The sequence below is a fragment of the Neofelis nebulosa genome, chromosome 11, assembly GCF_028018385.1.
Source record: "Neofelis nebulosa isolate mNeoNeb1 chromosome 11, mNeoNeb1.pri, whole genome shotgun sequence".
Lineage (NCBI taxonomy): Eukaryota > Metazoa > Chordata > Mammalia > Carnivora > Felidae > Neofelis > Neofelis nebulosa.
This window is the reverse complement of record NC_080792.1, coordinates 85,689,646-85,708,561: the sequence shown is the minus strand read 5'-3', so window position 1 is coordinate 85,708,561 and position 18,916 is coordinate 85,689,646. Positions and strand designations below refer to the sequence as shown.

Below are 18,916 nucleotides of genomic sequence, written 5' to 3'. Positions count from 1 at the left end.
GTATCTACTCCATTCCATTTCTTTCCATCATACTCCAATATTTCTATAGTCTACCTTATGTAATGGTTACTTACCTATTCCACTCGGAGTTCGTAAGAAATCATTTTGAGACAAGCACAGCCAGTTAGTTAGTCCTGCTAGGATTACCTATTTATCTTAGCCAGGCTTCAATCCTTTAGCTTTCCCTCAATCTTAAGTATCAACACGCCTATTTTGCAGATCAAACTCCACTGATTTTTCGTAAAAATTGACAAGGAAGAACACTGGTGGTAGTCGAGGTTCCAAAAATAGGTTTTTAGTATTTCTTTCCTGATTATAAAACTAATATGTGGACTCTTCCATAGCTGGTTAATCTCTTAAAGGATCTTTAAAAAAATTAATGTTTATTTATTTTGGCTGAGAGACACACACACACACACACACACACACACACACACACACACATCATGAGCAGGGAAGGGGCAGAGAGAGGGAGACACAGAATCCGAAGGAGGCTGCAGACACCGAGCTGTCAGCACAGAGCCCGACGCCAGGCTGGAACTCACAGACTGCGAGATCATGACCTGAGCCGAAGTCGGACGCTCAACTAAGCCACCCAGGTGCCCCAAATCTTTAAATCTTGCTTTATTCTTGACCCAAAATCTACCATGAACTTTTAAAACCAGATCCTGCTCAGAACTCTCTGAGCTCTCCATTGTCCCCTGGAATAAAATCCAAATACCAGTGGGGCACCTGGGTGGCTCAGTTGGTTAAGTGTCTGACTTCGGCTCAGGTCACGATCTCACAGTTCCTGAGTTTGAGTCCTACATCAGGCTCTGTGCTGACAGCTCAGAGCCAGGGTCCTACTTCAGATTCTGCCTCCCTCTTTCTCTGGCCCTCCCCAATTCGCTCACGCACATGCTCTCTCTCTCAAAAATAAACATTAAAAAAAAATTTTTTTAAAATCCAAATACCGGGACACCTGGGTGGCTCAGTTGAGCATCCAACTCTTGATTTGGGCTCAGGTCACAATCTCACGGTTCGTGAGTTTGACTGAACCCCATATTGCACCTCAAGCTTATGTTGCAGTGGATCCTGCTTGAAATTCTTCTTTCCCTCTCTCTCTCTCTCTCTCTGCTCCTCCCATGTGTGCTCGCTCTCTCAAAATAAAAAAACTTAAAAAAAAAAATTGGGAGTGTGGGTGCCTGGCTGGCTCAGCTGGTAGAGCGTGCAACTTTTGATTTCAGCATCATGAGTTCAAGCCCCACGTTGATCACAGAGCTTAAAAAAAAAAAAGCATAACAAATTACTATTTGTGTAAAAACAGAAAAGGAAAAAATCATACATGCATAGTTGTACACGTTCATATTATCTCAGGAAGAATACAGGAGAAAGTGTTAATGTTACTTGCCTGCAGCAAGGGAAACTGAATCAGGAGGCAAGGTGAAGGAGAGACTTTTGTACCATTTGAATTTTATAACTATGTAAATAGATTTAAAATTTTTTTAATTTTTTTTACTGTTTTTATTTTTTTTTTTTAATTTTTTTTTCAACGTTTTTTATTGATTTTTGGGACAGAGAGAGACAGAGCATGAACGGGGGAGGGGCAGAGAGAGAGGGAGACACAGAATCGGAAACAGGCTCCAGGCTCCGAGCCATCGGCCCAGAGCCCGACGCGGGGCTCGAACTCACGGACCGCGAGATCGTGACCTGGCTGAAGTCGGACGCTTAACCGACTGCGCCACCCAGGCGCCCCTTACTGTTTTTATTTTTGAGACAGAGACAGAGCATGAGCTGCGGAGGGGCAGAGAGAGAGGGAGACACAGAATCCGAAGCAGGATCCAGGCTCTGAGCTGTCAGCACAGAGCCTGACGAGGGGCTCAAACCCACAAACTGTGAGATCGTGTCCTGAGCCGAAGTCGGACGCTCAACCCACTGAGCCACCCAGGCGCCCCTAGAAATTTTTTTTAATTTTAACATTTGAGAGAGAGAGAGAGAGAGAGAGAGAGAAAGAGAGAGAGAACGTGCACGTGCAAGCAGGAGACAGACAAAAAGAGGGAAAGAGAGAGAACCCCAAGCAGGCTCTGCGTGGACAGCGCAGGGCTGGATCTCATGACTATGAGATCATGACCTGAGCTAAAATCAAGAGATGCTTAATCGACTGAGCCACCCAGGTGCCCCATAAATAGATTTTTAAAAACAATGTATTCAAAACAATATAACTATCACTAAACTTGGAGAGAAATTTACCAGTACTTCCAAGTATCTGGGTGAAATCATAATTCAGAGCAAACCTAATCCTTTCTAATGATTATCATGAGCCACATCTAAGTAGCAAATATTTATACTATTTAGAAACCAAAAGCTTTTGTGAATCAGAAAATGAAGTTCAGCATTCAGCCTTTTAAAAAAGGAAATCCTGCCATTTGTGACAACACGGATGGGCCTTGAGACTATTATACTAAGCGAATAAGTCAGCCCGAGAAAGACAAACATTTTATGATCTCACGCCAGAAGATAAAAAGTCAAACTCACAGAAAGAATGATGGTTGCCAGGGGCTGCAGGGTGGGAGAAATGGGAGATGTGGGTCAAAGGGTACAAACTTTCAGTTAGAAAATGAATACGTCCTGGGGATCCAATGTACAGCATGGTAACTATAGGTAATCATAAGCTTAGAAGTTGCTAAGAGTTACATCTTAACACTACCATACACACAGACACACAAACGTGGTGAACACATGAGGCGACGGAGGTGTTAACTCGATGGTAACCATTTCACAATATACACATACGTCAAATCTTTACCTTGAAAGTATACCATTTTGTTAGTAATACCCCAATAAAGCTGGAGGGGGTGGGGGAGAATATCAGGGCTAAAAGTTCGAATCGTCTAGTTGAAAGCCCTCATTTTATGAGTTTTTGTCTGGTTTGGCCAAGGCCATTTATCAGAGGTCTAAGGCTAAGCCCTATAATCTGTCAGTCTTGAAGCAGACGAGTTTACTATCTGTTCATTTAAAATTTTAAAAACAAAGTTAAAAATACTTCAACGTCCCCACGGTCCACTCCACTACCTCCCTCTCATTTCTCGCCTTTTTTTCATAACAAACCTCTGGAGAGATTTATTCTTGTCGTCTTACCCTCTTCACCATACTTGACCAACTGCACCTGGCTTCACCCCTCCTAACCCCCACAGCTGCTCCTGTTAAGGCTACCACCAAGAACTTCCATATTCTCCACCCAAAGACCCCTTTCAGCCTCAATCTTGACTTTCCCAGCAGAATTCAATGCTATTAGCCAAGTTCTCCTTTTATAAAAGTTTACTTATTTGGGGGCACCTGGGTGGCTCAGTCAATTAAGCACCCAACTCGAGCTCAGCTCAGGTCATGATCTCACGGTTTGTGAGTCTGAGCCCCTTGTGGGGCTCTGTGCTGACAGCGCGGAGCCTGCTCGGTTGGGATCCTCTCACCCCCTCTCTGCCCCTTCCCTGTGTGTGCTCTCTCAGAATAAACAAACGTCTAAAGAGGAACAGTAAAGGTCTCTTGCCAGCACTGGAAGGACACCGATGCCATCAACTGAAAAGGGAAAGCCTGCGGGAAGAGCAGCTCTGGGGTAAAACCAGAAGTGTGGCTGGGGGCACATTTAGCTTGCGGTGATGATCAGACTGGAAGAGTCTCATATCCTGCGCACGTACAAACAAACACCCACATCGATATGCAGCCAGCGCTCTGGGGACAGGTTCTGGCTGAGCAGATTTGAGCACCAGCATAGATAGAGGTGTTTACAGCTACACGACAGGAGACCAGCCAGTGAGTAAGAGCAGGCAGCAACAGAAGGCATCCGGAAATAGGTCCGGAAGCACGTAATCGTTGAGAAGTAGGGAAGGTGGGGCAGGGCAGGAGTAACCACTGGCAGGAGAAGTCCTATGGGAGGTCCCACAAGCAAAGAGAAAGCCGTTTCAAGAATTAAATACTGCTAAAAGGTCAAGGAAAAAGACACAAAGTAGACCTCGAACTCCATAAGGTGCAAGTCCCAGGCAAACGTGGAAGAACTGCTCTGGTGGCATGTGAAGATACGCGACCGACTAGAGCAGGCTCAAGACAGAATGGTAGGAAAGAGGGGCGCCTGGGTGGCGCAGTCGGTTAAGCGTCCGACTTCAGCCAGGTCACGATCTCGCGGTCCGTGAGTTCGAGCCCCGCGTCGGGCTCTGGGCTGATGGCTCGGAGCCTGGAGCCTGTTTCCGCTTCTGTGTCTCCCTCTCTCTCTGCCCCTCCCTGTTCATGCTCTGTCTCTCTCTGTCCCAAAAAAAAAAAAAAAAAAAAAAAAAAATGTTGAAGAATGGTAGGAAAGAACATAAAAACAGGAAGAATAAACTCTTTCAAGAGTAGTGCTATAAAGGGAGCCAAAAACAGGGGACTGGAGGCGGGCACGGGTCAAGGCAGTTTTTTGGGTTTTCTCCCCCCCCCAAGACAGGATATCCTCTGATGTATCCGTATGCTGTGCTGAACGATCCATCTAGAGGAAAGCTGTTAATGTAGGAGGACACTTGCAGAAGGAACCTGCACCCCCAACTCCACCTTTTTATAGCAGGTACGGAATACAGTGTTCTGAACCTAGCTTTATTGTGCTAAACGACAGAACTTGGAAATTGACCTGCTTGGTCTATGCAGATCAGCCTTGTTCTTTTTAATGGCTGTACGGTGTTCCATTCCGTGAAAGTACCATAGGCACAGATATCTGTGTTTAGCTTCCCAAATCAGCATTTTAGAAACTGCTAAACTAGAGGCTGGTGATGCTTAATTTTTTATTTGATGAAAAATTTCAAGCATGTAAAAATAGAGAATAGACCAATGAACCTTCCTCCAGATTCAACTCTTATCCAGATATTGCCACACAGGCTTGACCTATCACTTTTTTGGCTCAAGCGTTTTATTTTTTAAAAATTTGTTTTAATGTTATTCATTTTTGAGAGAGAGGGAGAGAAACCAAGCATAAGCGGGGTAGGGGCAGAGAGAGAGGGAGACATAGAATCTGAAGCAGGCTCCGGGCTCTATGCTGTCAGCATGGAGTCTGACGAGGGCCTGAATTCACCAACCTCGAGATCATGACCTGAGCCAAAGTCAACACTCTAATTCCACTTCCAAATACTTCACTACACAGCTCTAAAAAATGTGGACATTCTCACAGAACCACAATGCCATTTGCATACTTTAAAAACAAATTAAGAATAATGCCTTGGTTTTATCTAATACTCATTTTATATTCAAATTCCAAACTGTCTCCAAAATGTTCCTTAATGGTTTGATTCAGACTCCAAAAATGATTCAAAGGTTGTTCTTTTAATCTAGATCAAGTTCCTTCAGCCCCAACTTTCTATTTTATGCCACTGACAGGGGCTATTTTAGTTCGATTTCCTCCAGAGCAGGTATGGGCTTTTGATTGTATAACGGCGAGGTCTAGAAATCTCTGTTGTCTCTACACTTGATGGACACTTTGGAGGACTGCTAACTTCTGGGCTGGAAATCACTTTCCCTCAGAATTTTGAGAGTGCTACTCCATTTGTGTATCCAATAATGCTACTAAATAGTGTAGTGCTTTCCTTATTCCACATCATTTATACATGATTTTATCATTTGTACATGATTTTCTCTGGAAGCTTCACAACCCTCTCTTTACACCACGATAATCTGAAATTTCAGGATGATATGCCACATGCTGGGCATTTTTCATTCACCATGTCAGATATCTGTTCATCTAGACACCTGTGCCCTCTAGTTTGACATTTTTTTCCATATTCTTTGATCATGCCACCCTCTTGGTTTTCTGTTCCTTTTTGGAACTCCTATCAACAAGGACTTTAGAGGGATTGTTCCTCCACATTTATCAACTCTTCTATTTGTTTTTATTTTTGCCCTTTGAGAGATTTCTTACATTTTGTTTTTAAATGTTGACAGTTGTTTTTTTTTTTTTTTTTTTTTAACATTTATTCATTTTTGAGAGAGAGAAATAGAGTATGAGTGGGGAAAGGGCAGGGAAGAGCAAGACACAGAATCCCAAGCAGGCTCCGGGCTCTGAGCTGTCAGCACACGGCCCAACGTGGGGCTTGAACTCACGGACCGTGAGATCATGACCGGAGCCGAAGTCGGACATTTAACTGATTGAGCCTCCCCGGCACCCCGACCATCATAGTTTTAACTCCCAGGAGCTTTTATTTATTTATTTATTTATTTATTTATTTATTTATTTATTTTTTAGGAGCCCCTGTGCTATATTGTACGAATGCAAGATGTTCTCGTATCTCCTACAGCTAGGAGTAGAATATTGTAAACCCTAGTGGCTGTTCTTCTGATTTCCTATTTTCATACTGGAGACTTTCCTCATTGGTCTAGAGATCCTTGGCTATCTGCTTTAATTTTTTTTTAATGTTTATTTCTGAGACAGAGCATGAGTGGGGGAGGGGCAGAGAAAGAGGGAGACACAGAATCCAAAGCAGCCTCCAGGCTCCAAGCTTTCAGTCAGCACAGAGCCCGATGCGGGGCTTAAACTCACAGACCTCGAGATCATGACCTTAGCCGAAGTCGGACACTCAACCTACTGAGCCACCCAGGCGCCCCAATAGGGTGCTTTTTTAAATGTACACAAGAGCTCTCCCCACCGCCCTGCCCCACGTACCCAGCACTTGGCTTCAATAATTAAAAAAAAAAAAAAAAAAAAAAAGGGGGGGGGGGGAGGGATTGGTGCCTAGGTGGCTCAGCCAGTTAAGCTTCTGACTTTGGCTCAGGTCATGATCTCACCACAGTTTGTGAGTTCGAACCCCGTGCTGGGCTCTGTGCTGACAGCTTGGAGCCTTTTTCAGATTCTGCATCTCTCTCTCTCTCTCTCTCTCTCTCTCTGCCCCTCTCCCACTCATGCTCCGTCACTCTCTCCTTCAAAAATAAATATAAAAAAAATTGGCAAAAATACAGATAATCTATTCCTCTTCCCCTCCCCACACACCTCTCCAAAGTTTGGGGTTTTGTGAGGTTGGGTTTTGTTTGTTGTTTTGTTTTCATTTTTTGTTTTGTTGTTGTGCTGTATGCATCTGCTTTTTTAACAGTTTAGCACTGATCAGGAATGCTGTGCACATGGTTGAGGCTTGCTTCCTGGAAGACATCACTCGTGGGTGATTCACTAGGGCAGCAAGTCCTTTCCTTAAATGAACCCTAATGTCCGTACACGGAGGTCTTTTTTCCAGAGTCACCCAGCTTATTCAGAAAATAAAGTGCAGCCTTCTGCCCGGGCAGCCAGTCTCTAAGCACAAAGGAGTACACCAGGAAAGGGATGGACAGTTCCTTTTATTAACGTTCGGCCTACACCCCTCTCACCATAGCTTTGCACCACACCTCGTGCCTCCCGCTCCCAAGACTCTCTGAAGCGGGCAGGGGAGTCTCCTCTCTTCCCCCGAGCAAACATGCATTTCTAGCCGCAGCTTGCCCCACACGGAAAGACCGGAAGGGCCATTACCACCTCCATCAGCTGAGGAACAAGAAACACAGGCTTCACTGTCCGTCGAGATAACCACAAGAGGAATGAAAATAAGTAAAACACGTTATGAGGAAGAAGGAAAGAGGAGGAAGTAGACCAAACCCTTACCTCCTGTGCTACCTCAAGTTCTGGTCCACGTGCATGTATTTCTGATAGTTTTTTCTTTAACAGAAGCCTATCAGAGAAAGGGGAAGGTCTTCAATGTTTTCCCACTCTACTTACAATAAAGACCTAAATCATCCTTTGGCCAGCTGGCAGGTCTGTTCCAAGCAGCAAGTACTAGAACTTTTCTGACAACTCTGAACACGTGTTCAAGGAGTACAATCTCTAGCAGACCAATTCAAAGACACTGCGGCTGGAACATTTAAAAAAGATGATGACGAAGCTGAGAAACTAGATAGAAAAACAAGAGGATGTACGTTTAAGGACACCAGACTCCTGACTGACAGTCAGCTGGCGGGATGGCTGATTGGTTTCCCAGAGCAAGTCTAAAGCCTATTAAAATTCATTCGAAAATTACTTCGGTGTTTTTTTTTTCTCCCCAGGAATGCTAATTTCTTCCAGAAGGGGGCTGTAAATTACATCATTAAAACAGGTTTTGTCACAGATTGACTTGGGGCAATTTTTCTTTTACAAGTCTCTACAAATATTATTGAGACCAGCACTGTCCAGCAGAATGTTCAATGATGACAAGTTCTAGATCTTGGATGTTCAATACAGAAGCCAGTCACATGTGGCTACTGAGCACTTGAAATGTGGCTAACGTGAGCAAACAATTGAAGCCTTAGTTTTCATTCATTTATTTATTTATTTATTTATTTATTTTAACATTTACTTATTTTTGAGACAGGGAGAGACAGAGCATGAACAGGGGAGGGTCAGAGAGAGGGAGACACAGAATCTGAAACAGGCTCCAGGCTCTGAGCTGTCAGCACAGAGCCCGATGAGGGGCTCGAACTCACGGACCACGAGATCATGACCTGAGCCGAAGTTGCCGCTCAACCGACTGAGCCACCCAGGCGCCCCACTTTTTTAAATTTTTTGTAACATTTTATTTAATTCTATTTTAAGTAGCCACATGTGAGGCACCTGGGTGGCTCAGTCGTTTAAGTGTCCAACTCTTGATTTTGGCTCAGGTCATGATCCCACGGTGTCGTGGGCTTGAGCCCCACGTCAGATTCTGTGTACTGACTGTGAGGAGCCTGCTTGGATTTCTCCCTCTCTCTGCCCCTCTCCTGCTTGTGCTTTAAGATAAAAAAAAAAAAAAAAAAAAAAGTAAAAAATTTTCTAATAGCCACATGTGGCTAAGGGTTCCTGCACTGGACAGGTGCAGTTCCAGACTACCATGGGTCCTACTCTTACACCAAGCTCTCCTTCCTTCTCTCTGCATTCCAGCCACAGTAGCCTGTTGTCATTTCCTGAAACACATGCTTGCTCCTGCCCAAGCCTTTGCACCTGTGGTCTCTTCTTCCTAGAATGTTCTACTCAACCCCAGGAAGCAGTTGGAGAATAGGGGTAACTACTACTTTTCCTTCAAAGACCTAAAATTATCTTGTCCACTGATTTGCTCACTTGATTATGGTTAATTTTTGGTCACTCCACCACTACCACCCCAAGCCACCCACCAGGCAGAATCCAAGCTCCATTAGAGCACGGAGCCTGCTCACCCTGCCCATCACTGTATTCCCACCACCTAAACACAATGCTGCCTGACTCACAGTAGGCATTCAGCTACCATCGAACGAATGCCTTCTCACAATTTTAACTATCATCACTCTCAGAGACTCCCAAGATGTACTATAGCCCCAATCTTGCCACTGCGATTTACTTCCAGGTTTCCAACAAGCCCCATGGGCATTTTGGCCTAAAAACCCCACTGTCTAGTGCCTGGGTGGCTCAGTCGGTTGAGCGTCCGACTTCGGCTCAGGTCAGGATCTCACGGTTCGGGAGTTTGAGCCCCACATCGGGCTCTGTGCTGACAGCTCTGAGCCTGGAGCCTGCTTCACATTCTGTGCCTCCCTCTCTTTCTGCCCCTCCCCTGCTGGTGCCCCCCTCTCCCCAAAGCAAATAAACATTAAAAAAAAAACAAAAAAAAAACCCCACTGTCTACACATTAACTATTACTATTTCCACTTTGTTGCCAGATTAACCTTCAGAAAGCTTGACTTTATCCGTGTCCTACGATTCTAAACAAAGAAACCTTCAAAGAAATCCAAGAAAAACCCCAAAATTTGAGCTAAGAGTGAACACACTGCCTACTCCACCTTTCTCGGGTCCTTTTTAAACCAATACAAAAAGAAACCAAATCGAAATTTCTCTGCAAAGACACAATGAGACAGAAAGGGAACCTTACCCCGAGTTCAAAAATGTCCATGAAGACAGAATGCCCCTTGGGTGTTTTCTCATTCAGACTGGCAGGAGACCAGATCCAGTAGAAGTAAGTACCATCCGAAGAAAGGTGCACAGTGCTCATGGTGCTGCCAACCGGGAGATGATTGGCTGGCATTGGCACCACCTGGCACACCTGGACATGGAAAAGGAAAACTTCATTAACGGGACACAGAACTTCCCGTTAGTTCCGTCAGTCCATCACTAACGCCGTTATGTCCAGAATCAGAACTCGGGCTTCTCGGTCCAAATTAAACTGACAGCGGGGCACCTGGGTGGTTCGGTCGGTTAAGCGGCCGACTCTTGGTTTCGGCTCAGGTCACGGTCTCGCGGTCCTGACTCTGAGCCCCACACCGGGCTGTGTGTGCTCAGAGCCTGCTTCGGACCCGTCTCTCTCTACCCCTCCCCCACTCACACTTGCTCTCTTTTTCAAAAATAAACATTCAAAAGAAATTAAACTGATACCTCTAACATATGAAAATTACATGACAAAAATATAAAATTCATACAACAGCCCATGGGACAGATAACATAGGCCAAAGATATTTACTAAACGCTTTGAATCTGCTAAGCACGTGTGTTTTATCTAACAATTACCAAAAACAAAGCTTTAGAGAAACCGTACTGAGATTTCCTTAGTAAGTGAATTTCAGACTAAAAATTATATTAAAAGTACAGGGACTGTATCTTACTTTTATATCCCAGCAGCTAATTCAGAGTCTAACTCAGAAGTTACTCAATATGGAGATTAAAAAAAGAGGGCAGAAGGAAGAAGGGAGGCAGAGAAGAGCAAGGAGAAAGTAAAACAAATGAAGGCAGACCCTAGCCCAGCACATGAGGCTTTAGTGAAATGCATCGAGTCCATCATCAGGAAAGAGACAAACTCCAATTCTCTGTATTAGACACGAAGGCATGTGTTTCTAATACTGATCATCCTTCAGTTTCAGAATAATGAATGAGCTTTGCATCATTTCACACTAAATGTGTAGTTACATACTAATTTTTACTGCCAGAGAAAAGCCCTTAAAATGAGAGAAACGGAGAACCCCCAAAAACAAAAACAAAAACAAAAACAAACAAACAAAAAAAAAACTGCCGGCTAGGTTTTTCAAAAATGCCAAGAGCAGGAGAAGTCAAAATCCAAAAACAAAAATAATCAGAGATGGTCAGATGCCTCTGGGAGCCCTAAGAGCGACTTTCTGTTATTCTGTCCCTCGGGGTGAGTCACTAGTTTCCCTAAGGTTACTTCCGACCCTTGAACTCATTTCATATGAACTTTTTTTCCAGACTTGTTTTGTCTATTTCAGAAGTTAAGAAGTAATGCGGTTGCTATGACCACACGTTGGAACTTGTAGTGCCAGGCAAGCTACAAAGTTGACAGCTACTGATTGGCCTCTGTTACCCCCAAACTGCTCCAGTGCATGTAACCTCGTTAGTGACAACAGGATCTTCTTGGATAAGAATCAGAGTTTTCGCAAGAACACAGACGAAATGGACGTTGCTTGAAATAAAAACCATGTTCTAGAATTGAACATCTGTTTAATTCCCAGGCTTATAATTCTATTTCAAATAAATACAGAACATATTCTCATCTGTCTGCATTAACGATAAAATATGAAGTCAATTGGAGACAGCTGCCTGGCTCAGTCAGTTAAGCGTCTGACTTCGGCTCAGGTCATGATCTCACGGTTCATGAGTTCGAGCCGCATTGGGCTCTCTGCCATCAGTGCAGAGCCTGCTTCAGATTCTCCGTCTCCCCCTCTCTCTCTCTCTCTCTCTCTCTCTCTCTCTGCTCCTGTCCCACTTGAGGGCTCGTCTCCCTCAAAATAAACTTAAAAAAAAAAAAATAAAATGAAGTCAATTGGGCATCTATTTGTCAATGTGCTCGTTTTATTCATCCAACAATTATCAAGAAGCTACTGTGTGCTTTGGAGATGCAATGGTGAAGAAGACACAGTCCCTGTTTACCAGGAAAGGCACAGTTGAGGGACAGACAAAAGCAGAAGTAACATTCCACTTAACTCCTGGAGGGGACTTCTCCCAGGGAATTCACTCCACAGATGGCAACTGTAACCATTCTGTTCAACTTCCATTGGAAGGCAGGAAGTTGTAATATAAAAAGCTCAGTCTAGTGCTAAGAACCATGGGTTAACGTTCTTATGCCACCATTAATTACTGTGTGACCCTGGACAAGCCCCTTGACCTCTGAGCTACATTCCTTCCTCCAACAATAAACACTTGCCAAGGGGCGCCTGGGTGGCTCAGTGGGTTGAACATCCAACTCTTGATTTTGGCTCAGGTCATGATCTCACAGTTCATGAGGTTGAGCCCCCGTCAGGCTCTGCGAGGACAGTGTGGAGCCTGCTGGGGATTCATGCTCATGCTCATTCTCATTCTCATTCTCTCTCTCTCTCTCTGCCCCTCCCCCACTTGTGCATATGCACAGTCTCTCAAAATAAATTTAAAAAAGAAGAAAAAAAACCCCACTTGCCGAGCACTTACAAAATGCCTAGACTCAGCTGCCTTGTCCGTAAAGTGAAACTGCCACAGTTTTACCTCATAGGTAGGAGAAGAAGTGTATGCAAATTGCCTAGACCAGGGCTCGGCACAGAGACAGACACGGATAAATGACAGTTACTATTATCATCATCAATCAAATGCTAGGCACTGTGCTCCATTGTAAGCACACAGAGATAGGGAAGATAGGGTCCAGATCTAAAGGGATGCATGGGAGTGGGGAAGAAACACAAAAGCAGGTGATTTCAGCATAATCCAGCAAGTATGGTGACAGGGTGCTATGTTTGGAAGCAGTCAAGAGGAGCTCTGAATCCCTAATCACATGATGATTTTATCCAAACTCCTTTCAGAAAGGCTGTTTAGAACAAATCAAATAAGGAAAGGATACCCTCCCCAAAGTAGACCTGGCAAAAGAACAAGATAGCTCGTACGTGTAACATCTTTGACTCTCTAGAATTTTTTTTTTAATCCTAAAAGCTTGGTGATGGCCTTAGAAACTAGAGCACATTCACGTAGATCATGTGGGACAATCCAAGACACCAGAGAAAAAACCAGAATGCCCCAATGGTGACAATTAGAAGGATGCCGCTGTGGCAGGAAACTACCTCGACTGTATGCTTCTTCCCTCTGATGAGGTCAGGAACTTCCCTTACGGTCTCCAAAACATAACAGACAAGGTCTTGGTTTTCTTTTTACCTGAAGGGTATTCTGGTCAATGACTTGGAAAAGGGAGTGAGGTTTGTTATCAAAAGATACAGGCCGGTGGAGAAGACCGCCGCTGCCGAAAGCGACCCATCCTGGTTCCAGCTCCTCGTTCCGGCAGTACACAAAACCTCTGCGGGAGGGGGGGGGGGGGGGAGAAAGCACACAGGCTGAGTAGCCAGGCGGTTGTTGGGAACCACACAATGCGCTAAGGCAAATATCTTCCACCCGATTTTTAAAAAATGACTAAGTACGCAAAACATCTAAAGGAGAGTACGTGTATTACGTTAACTTTGCGACTGACACTACAGTAAATATTCATTTTCCACAACAAATTACAGCAGAAAAAAAGTTGGGGAAAAGATCTAATTAAATGTATAGAAGCCTCTCAAACTGTGGTTTCTTGTGGCAGCAATTCACGGATCTGATATCCCCACTGAAAAGTAGGGCTAATCCATGGTCAAACCCAAGCACACAAACACTGAACTAGGGGCACCTGGGTGGCTAAGTCAGTTAAGGGTCTGACTTCGGCTCAGGTCACGATCTCACGGTTTGTGGGCTCAAGCCCCATATCAGGCTCTGTACTGATAGCTCAGAGCCTGGAGCCTGCTTCAGATTCTGTGTCTCCCTCTCTCTCTGCCTGTCTCTCTCAAAAATGAATAAGTGTTAATAAAAAAAATTTAAAAAAAGACTGAACTAGAAAAATGACCATTCATCAACATGGAGAAGGCACGAATATTGTAACAGTTTGGATCATAGAGGAATTTCTGGCTAGAAACAATGACCTGAGGGCTACCAAGCTGTTTAGAGTCAAAACAAAGCTGAAATGCATTAACAGAACAAGAGTCTACTAATCCAAGAAAAATCAAATTACATGAAATTGTCCAGACTTATTTAGTTACTAGTCAGTCTTTGTTTGGGTGGGTTGGGGGAGGGAGGGAACAGAAAGGGAAGATCCGCATCCCCAGGTATCTTCCTCACAGAGATTTATGGAAGAAGGGAAACGTTCCAGCCAAATCATTCAGCAAGTTCCATGCAACTGACCTGAGAGTACCATGTAATCCAGACCCCAATTTGCTTACTCCTCTTCCAACTGAGTTAGTAGTATACAGGTAGAGACCATCCGCCGTGAGACAGCGCCCTAAGTCAGCATCTGAAATCATTTTTTCACAGGTAAATTATATACATGATTTTTCTAATGAAATTATAAACATGCTTCTAGTGAAAAAGCCTTAGGAGGTTCAGTGAAAGATAATCTCCCACTTCTAAAATAAATGCTTCAGTGTGACTTCCAGGAAAGATGGCTCAAACCCCCAAATCAAGCCTCTAGAATGTATGTGGGATCAGGAACCAACATCAGGGAAAGAGGCCAGATAGATAATAGCAGGGGAATCTGGTTCTACCTGCCAGAAGTTTTCTTCTTGTCTTTTTGAATAGCAAAAATAGAGTCAAAGTTATGCACTCCTAATTCTAATCTGAGAGGACTAAGACTCGAGGACTTTCAGTAAATGATCCGGTGGTTAAAAAGCCATGAGCTTTTAAAGAGCTCTGGGCACGTATTAGTTGACCTTAGGCCTTTCTGAACCTCAGTTTCTTCATCCAGAAAATGAGACTGCTCTGTACCTCAAGAGTCACTGTGATGGTTAAAAGGAGATAGCACAGGGGAACACCCACAGGCCCCTGGTTCAACACCAGTGGTCCATAAATGGCAAATGCTATTATGCTGGCATACCAATGAAACTCGTGGACCTAAAATCTGCTTCTGTGGATTTCCCATCCAGTGACTCTGTTCCCCCTCAGCTGTATCCACTGTCAGCTAAAAACCGTATTACTCCATAGAAGAGTAAACAGTTTATTAATTTACCCTCAAGAATTTGTCCTAAAGAGACAGCTTGTAAAACTTTCAGTATTTTCCTCACCATTTCACTATGGTTAAGTTTGTCTACTACCTGTCCTATTAAAGGAAATCCCACACTACAGCCTTCATATTTAGTAATGAATATGCTGTTATCTTAAGAATTCAGTCTACAAATCCCAGACAACTACAACTTGTAACTATTAGGTTCTTCAAAAGACCGTTAAAGTGAGTAATCGTTTTTAAAAGATTTTCTTTCCTTAAGTATTTTAACTTGGAACCTATAAAGATCCATTTATTCATTCCTCTTTAGAGGCCTAGGGCCTTCTGAGGAGTCTGACAAGGGGTGGGAGTGAAAGTGACAGAGAAGATGGGCCCCGAGGTGATACTTGTTGAAGCCAAGTGAGGAGTGCAAGGGGTTGACTAAAGCATTCTCTCAACTTCTAGATCTGTTAGATGTTTCCATATTAAAAATAAGGTTCCTTTTTAAATTCTAAGAAAAATATTCTCTAGGTGGAAGCAAAACTAAAAGTACAAGGGAGTGAGAACCAAGCAGACCAGTTTAACACCATCATCCTCCGTAAGAAACTACCCCAAGGCAGATACTAAAAGAAGTAAAGGGAGAAAATAAAGGGGTTTGGGTTTCATTCGAAGATGTAAATTTCAGCCTATAATGTTTAAGAACTTCTTGGGTATTACAGGCTTCTTGCTTCTCCTGTTGACTCTAGCTCCATCAGATCCATTTTACCATTGGTTCCTTTTACCAGCTCACGTGACTATTTGGAAGCAACAGTGGACACGAAAAGACACGGGCCCCAGGATGAGAGGTGCAGGGGTGGCCTGCCTCTCAGACTGCATCCCATGCCCTTAAAGCTGTCCAGGAAGTTTCCCCATCAAGGGTGAGAAATGCAAGTAATCTCAAATTTCTTAGAGATTCATTTTGAGTCTTTCCAGAAGAAAACTGAAGGTCTTAGAAAATTTCCTGGGGCGTCTTAAATTCCTATTTCATCAGTTACATAATGTTGTTTAATGACAGAATACCAGCTACAACAACTAACAGGTTTGGGAGCAAGGTAGACTCTCGGTGAGCCTGCACCTCCACAGGAGGAAGCTAGAAGCAGCCTGCCTGGGGGGCCAGGGCACCACTCAGTACTTCTACCACACAAACGGAGAGGCCACCTTCCTCCAACAAGTCAGGTAAGTGAAGGTCAATTAAGAGAAGTTCCGCCATTTTCACGGAGATCACAATAAACTGATATGGAAAACTTCTGAAAGTGCAAAAACATTTTAATCCAGCCCATTTTGTTAAAGGGGATACTGAACAATCCATGCTCCTTTGAACAATCTGTCTCCCCCCAATCCCGCCCCTTTTAGGGCAGAGGGTTCAACAACGCACACATAATAAGTTACTAAAAGAAACAGCACCAGGCTTAGGCAGCAAGATCTGACCTTCTGTTCATGGACATAAAAATTTAACTTAAGGCTCCCAGGCTCAAACTCAAATACCCAGGAGTCCACTGCAGTAATTCATGGCTCCTTGGCTAAAGCATACGGATGATCCCTTTCCCTTGCGATAGTCAAACCTATCCATTTTCTTACCTCCCTGAGCATCAGCTTTTACACCTTTACTGATAAAGCAGACAATGAACTCACTGTCTAGGATCCTAGCGCTTTTAGTTAAGAGAACAGAGTTCTACCCAAATCGTTTGCCACAATGATCCAAGGCCATTCTTTTCACATCTTCATTTCAGTCACAGGAGCAAAACCCCTACGTTACCTTTATTTTCAGAACTGGAGCCGGTGCTACTATCTGGTGCAGGCAACATGTCTTCATACCCCCACGATACTATGTGTTTGCCACCGAGCAAACAGGAGGGGGAGCCAGGCCCCCCTTCCAAAAGCAACAGCCTAAAAACGGGGAGATGGGAGAATCATGACGACAAGGAAACGATCCATTTCAGCAAGAAAATGAAAGTCATCTCAAACAGCAGATAACTAGTTTTGAACAAATACGTATCTGGAAAAAACAGTCATGGTTTTAAATTTAAAAATTACAAATCCATGCTTACAGAAACATAATGAAAGTGCAGCTGTGTATAGGGGTGCCTGGGTGATTGAGTCAGTTGGGCAACCGACTTCAGCTCAGATCATGATCTCATCATGGTCTGTGGGTTCAAGCCGCGCGTCGGGCACTGTGCGGACAGCTCAGAACCTAGAGCCTGCTTCAGATTCTGGGTCTCCCTCTCTTTCTTCTCCTTCCCACCTTGTGTTCTATCAAAAATAAACAAACACTGGGGCACCTGGCTGGCTCAGCTGGTTAAGCGTCCAACTGCAGCTCAGGTTATGATCTCGCGACTCGTGGGTTTGAGCCCCGCGTTGGGCTCTGTGCTGACAGCTCGGAGCCTGGAGCCTGCTTCGGATTCTGTGTCTCCCTCTCTCTCTCCCCCTTCTCCACTCCCACTATCTCTCTCTCACTCTCTCAAAAATAAGCAGTAAATGTTTATTTAAAAAAAATTTTTTTTAAGTACAGTTGTGTATAAAATGTATAGGTTTTATATATATGGGGGGGGGGGGGGTAGTTAGGGTAAGGATTGGGAGGCACATACACCAAAACATTAGGAATGGTTATCTTTGGGTAATGAGCTTATAAATGATTTTCAGTTTCTTCTTTACACTTTCACCGATCTTAAAATCTATAATAAAAATTCACTGTAAGCGATTACATTTTAAAAAAACAAAATAGAAACTGAAAAACAACACGCTCTAGGAACACTTTCAAAAAAAGGAAAGAGGAGACAGAATTCTTAAGATGAATAGGATAATATTCTTATTTTAAAATATGAATCACTAATTAAGCAGTTTAGCGCTCTACCTGTTAAAAGAGACTATGTACAAATCTCCCTCATGGAGGAAGAAGATAAGGATCCAAAGTGACAACTTACCTATACAGTACATCGGCTACAGGCAGGGACCCCAGATCAGTCTGTTTCTGTAACAGATGGACCGTATGGACAAAAGTCTTCAATGATCCCCTAAAAATAAAAGGAAGGAAAATCGTCACAACTGCTAAGTCAAATAAGAAGGTTGATTTTATTAGCCACGTGAGAAGGTTCCAGAAGAGGTCTGTTTCCACCAATCAGAAGACATATTGTACAAAATATAATTGATTCGTACAGATTACCACTGACTCATACAAAAAGTTTTATGAGCAGCACCAATTATGCCAATTAGGATGTTCTCCTTGCATCTGTAAACGAGTTCCCCCCAACACAAAAGTTCAAAACAGAAGGCTCAAACACAAAGAACATGTGGCTATTATGCTTGGACACCATTTCATCAAGTCCTTCTCTAGCCTAGGAGAGAGATTTTACAGAAGGCATTTATATTTAATAAATAATCTCACAGTATTTCCAAGCTTAGTTTTTGTTTTTATTTTTTAAGTTCATTCATTTATTTTGAGAGAGAGAGAGAGAGAGAGAGAAAGAAACAGGAGCTAGGGAGAGGCAGAGAGAGGGAGAGATAGAGGATCCCAAGCAGGCTCCACACTATTAGCCCAAAGCAGGGTTCAATCTCATGAGCCAGGAGACCACGACTGGAGCAGAAATCGAGAGTCAAACGGTTAACCTACCGAGCCACCCAGGCACCTCCAAGCTTAATTTTTAAATATCTTTAAGTTTATCCATTTTACATAACTCTCCCCAAACCCCATCACATTAAATATGACTGAAGAGGAATACATGCCAATAATTTTTAATTTTTTTTATTAAGTAAACTCTGCCTCCAACATGGGGCTCAAACTCATGACCCGGACATCAAGAGTCACAAGCTCTACCAACTGAGCCAGCCAGGCCTCAAACAATTAAGATTTTGTGCTCAGAGGTGTTCCTTCTGCTTCCCTTGCTGTGAAGTATGTGATTGTAATACTCAACAGAGCTCACCACTACCCAATTTCC

At 43.6% G+C, this 18,916-nt stretch overlaps 1 protein-coding gene across 5 annotated transcripts in view; it reads right to left on the bottom strand.

Annotated features, from left to right (window-relative positions):
- Nucleotides 1-18,916, bottom strand: part of HECTD4 (HECT domain E3 ubiquitin protein ligase 4) — a 195,351-nt gene that overhangs the window by 112,570 nt on the left and 63,865 nt on the right. For all 5 annotated transcript variants that reach the window (XM_058691661.1, XM_058691662.1, XM_058691664.1 and 2 more), the window contains exons 3-7: nucleotides 17,906-17,995; nucleotides 16,741-16,871; nucleotides 14,153-14,261; nucleotides 13,103-13,241; nucleotides 9,855-10,025 (exon numbers count right to left, since the gene is read on the bottom strand). In XM_058691661.1, coding sequence (XP_058547644.1) covers nucleotides 9,855-10,025; nucleotides 13,103-13,241; nucleotides 14,153-14,261; nucleotides 16,741-16,871; nucleotides 17,906-17,995 — 640 coding nt within the window. The remainder of the gene's footprint in view (nucleotides 1-9,854; nucleotides 10,026-13,102; nucleotides 13,242-14,152; nucleotides 14,262-16,740; nucleotides 16,872-17,905; nucleotides 17,996-18,916) is intronic.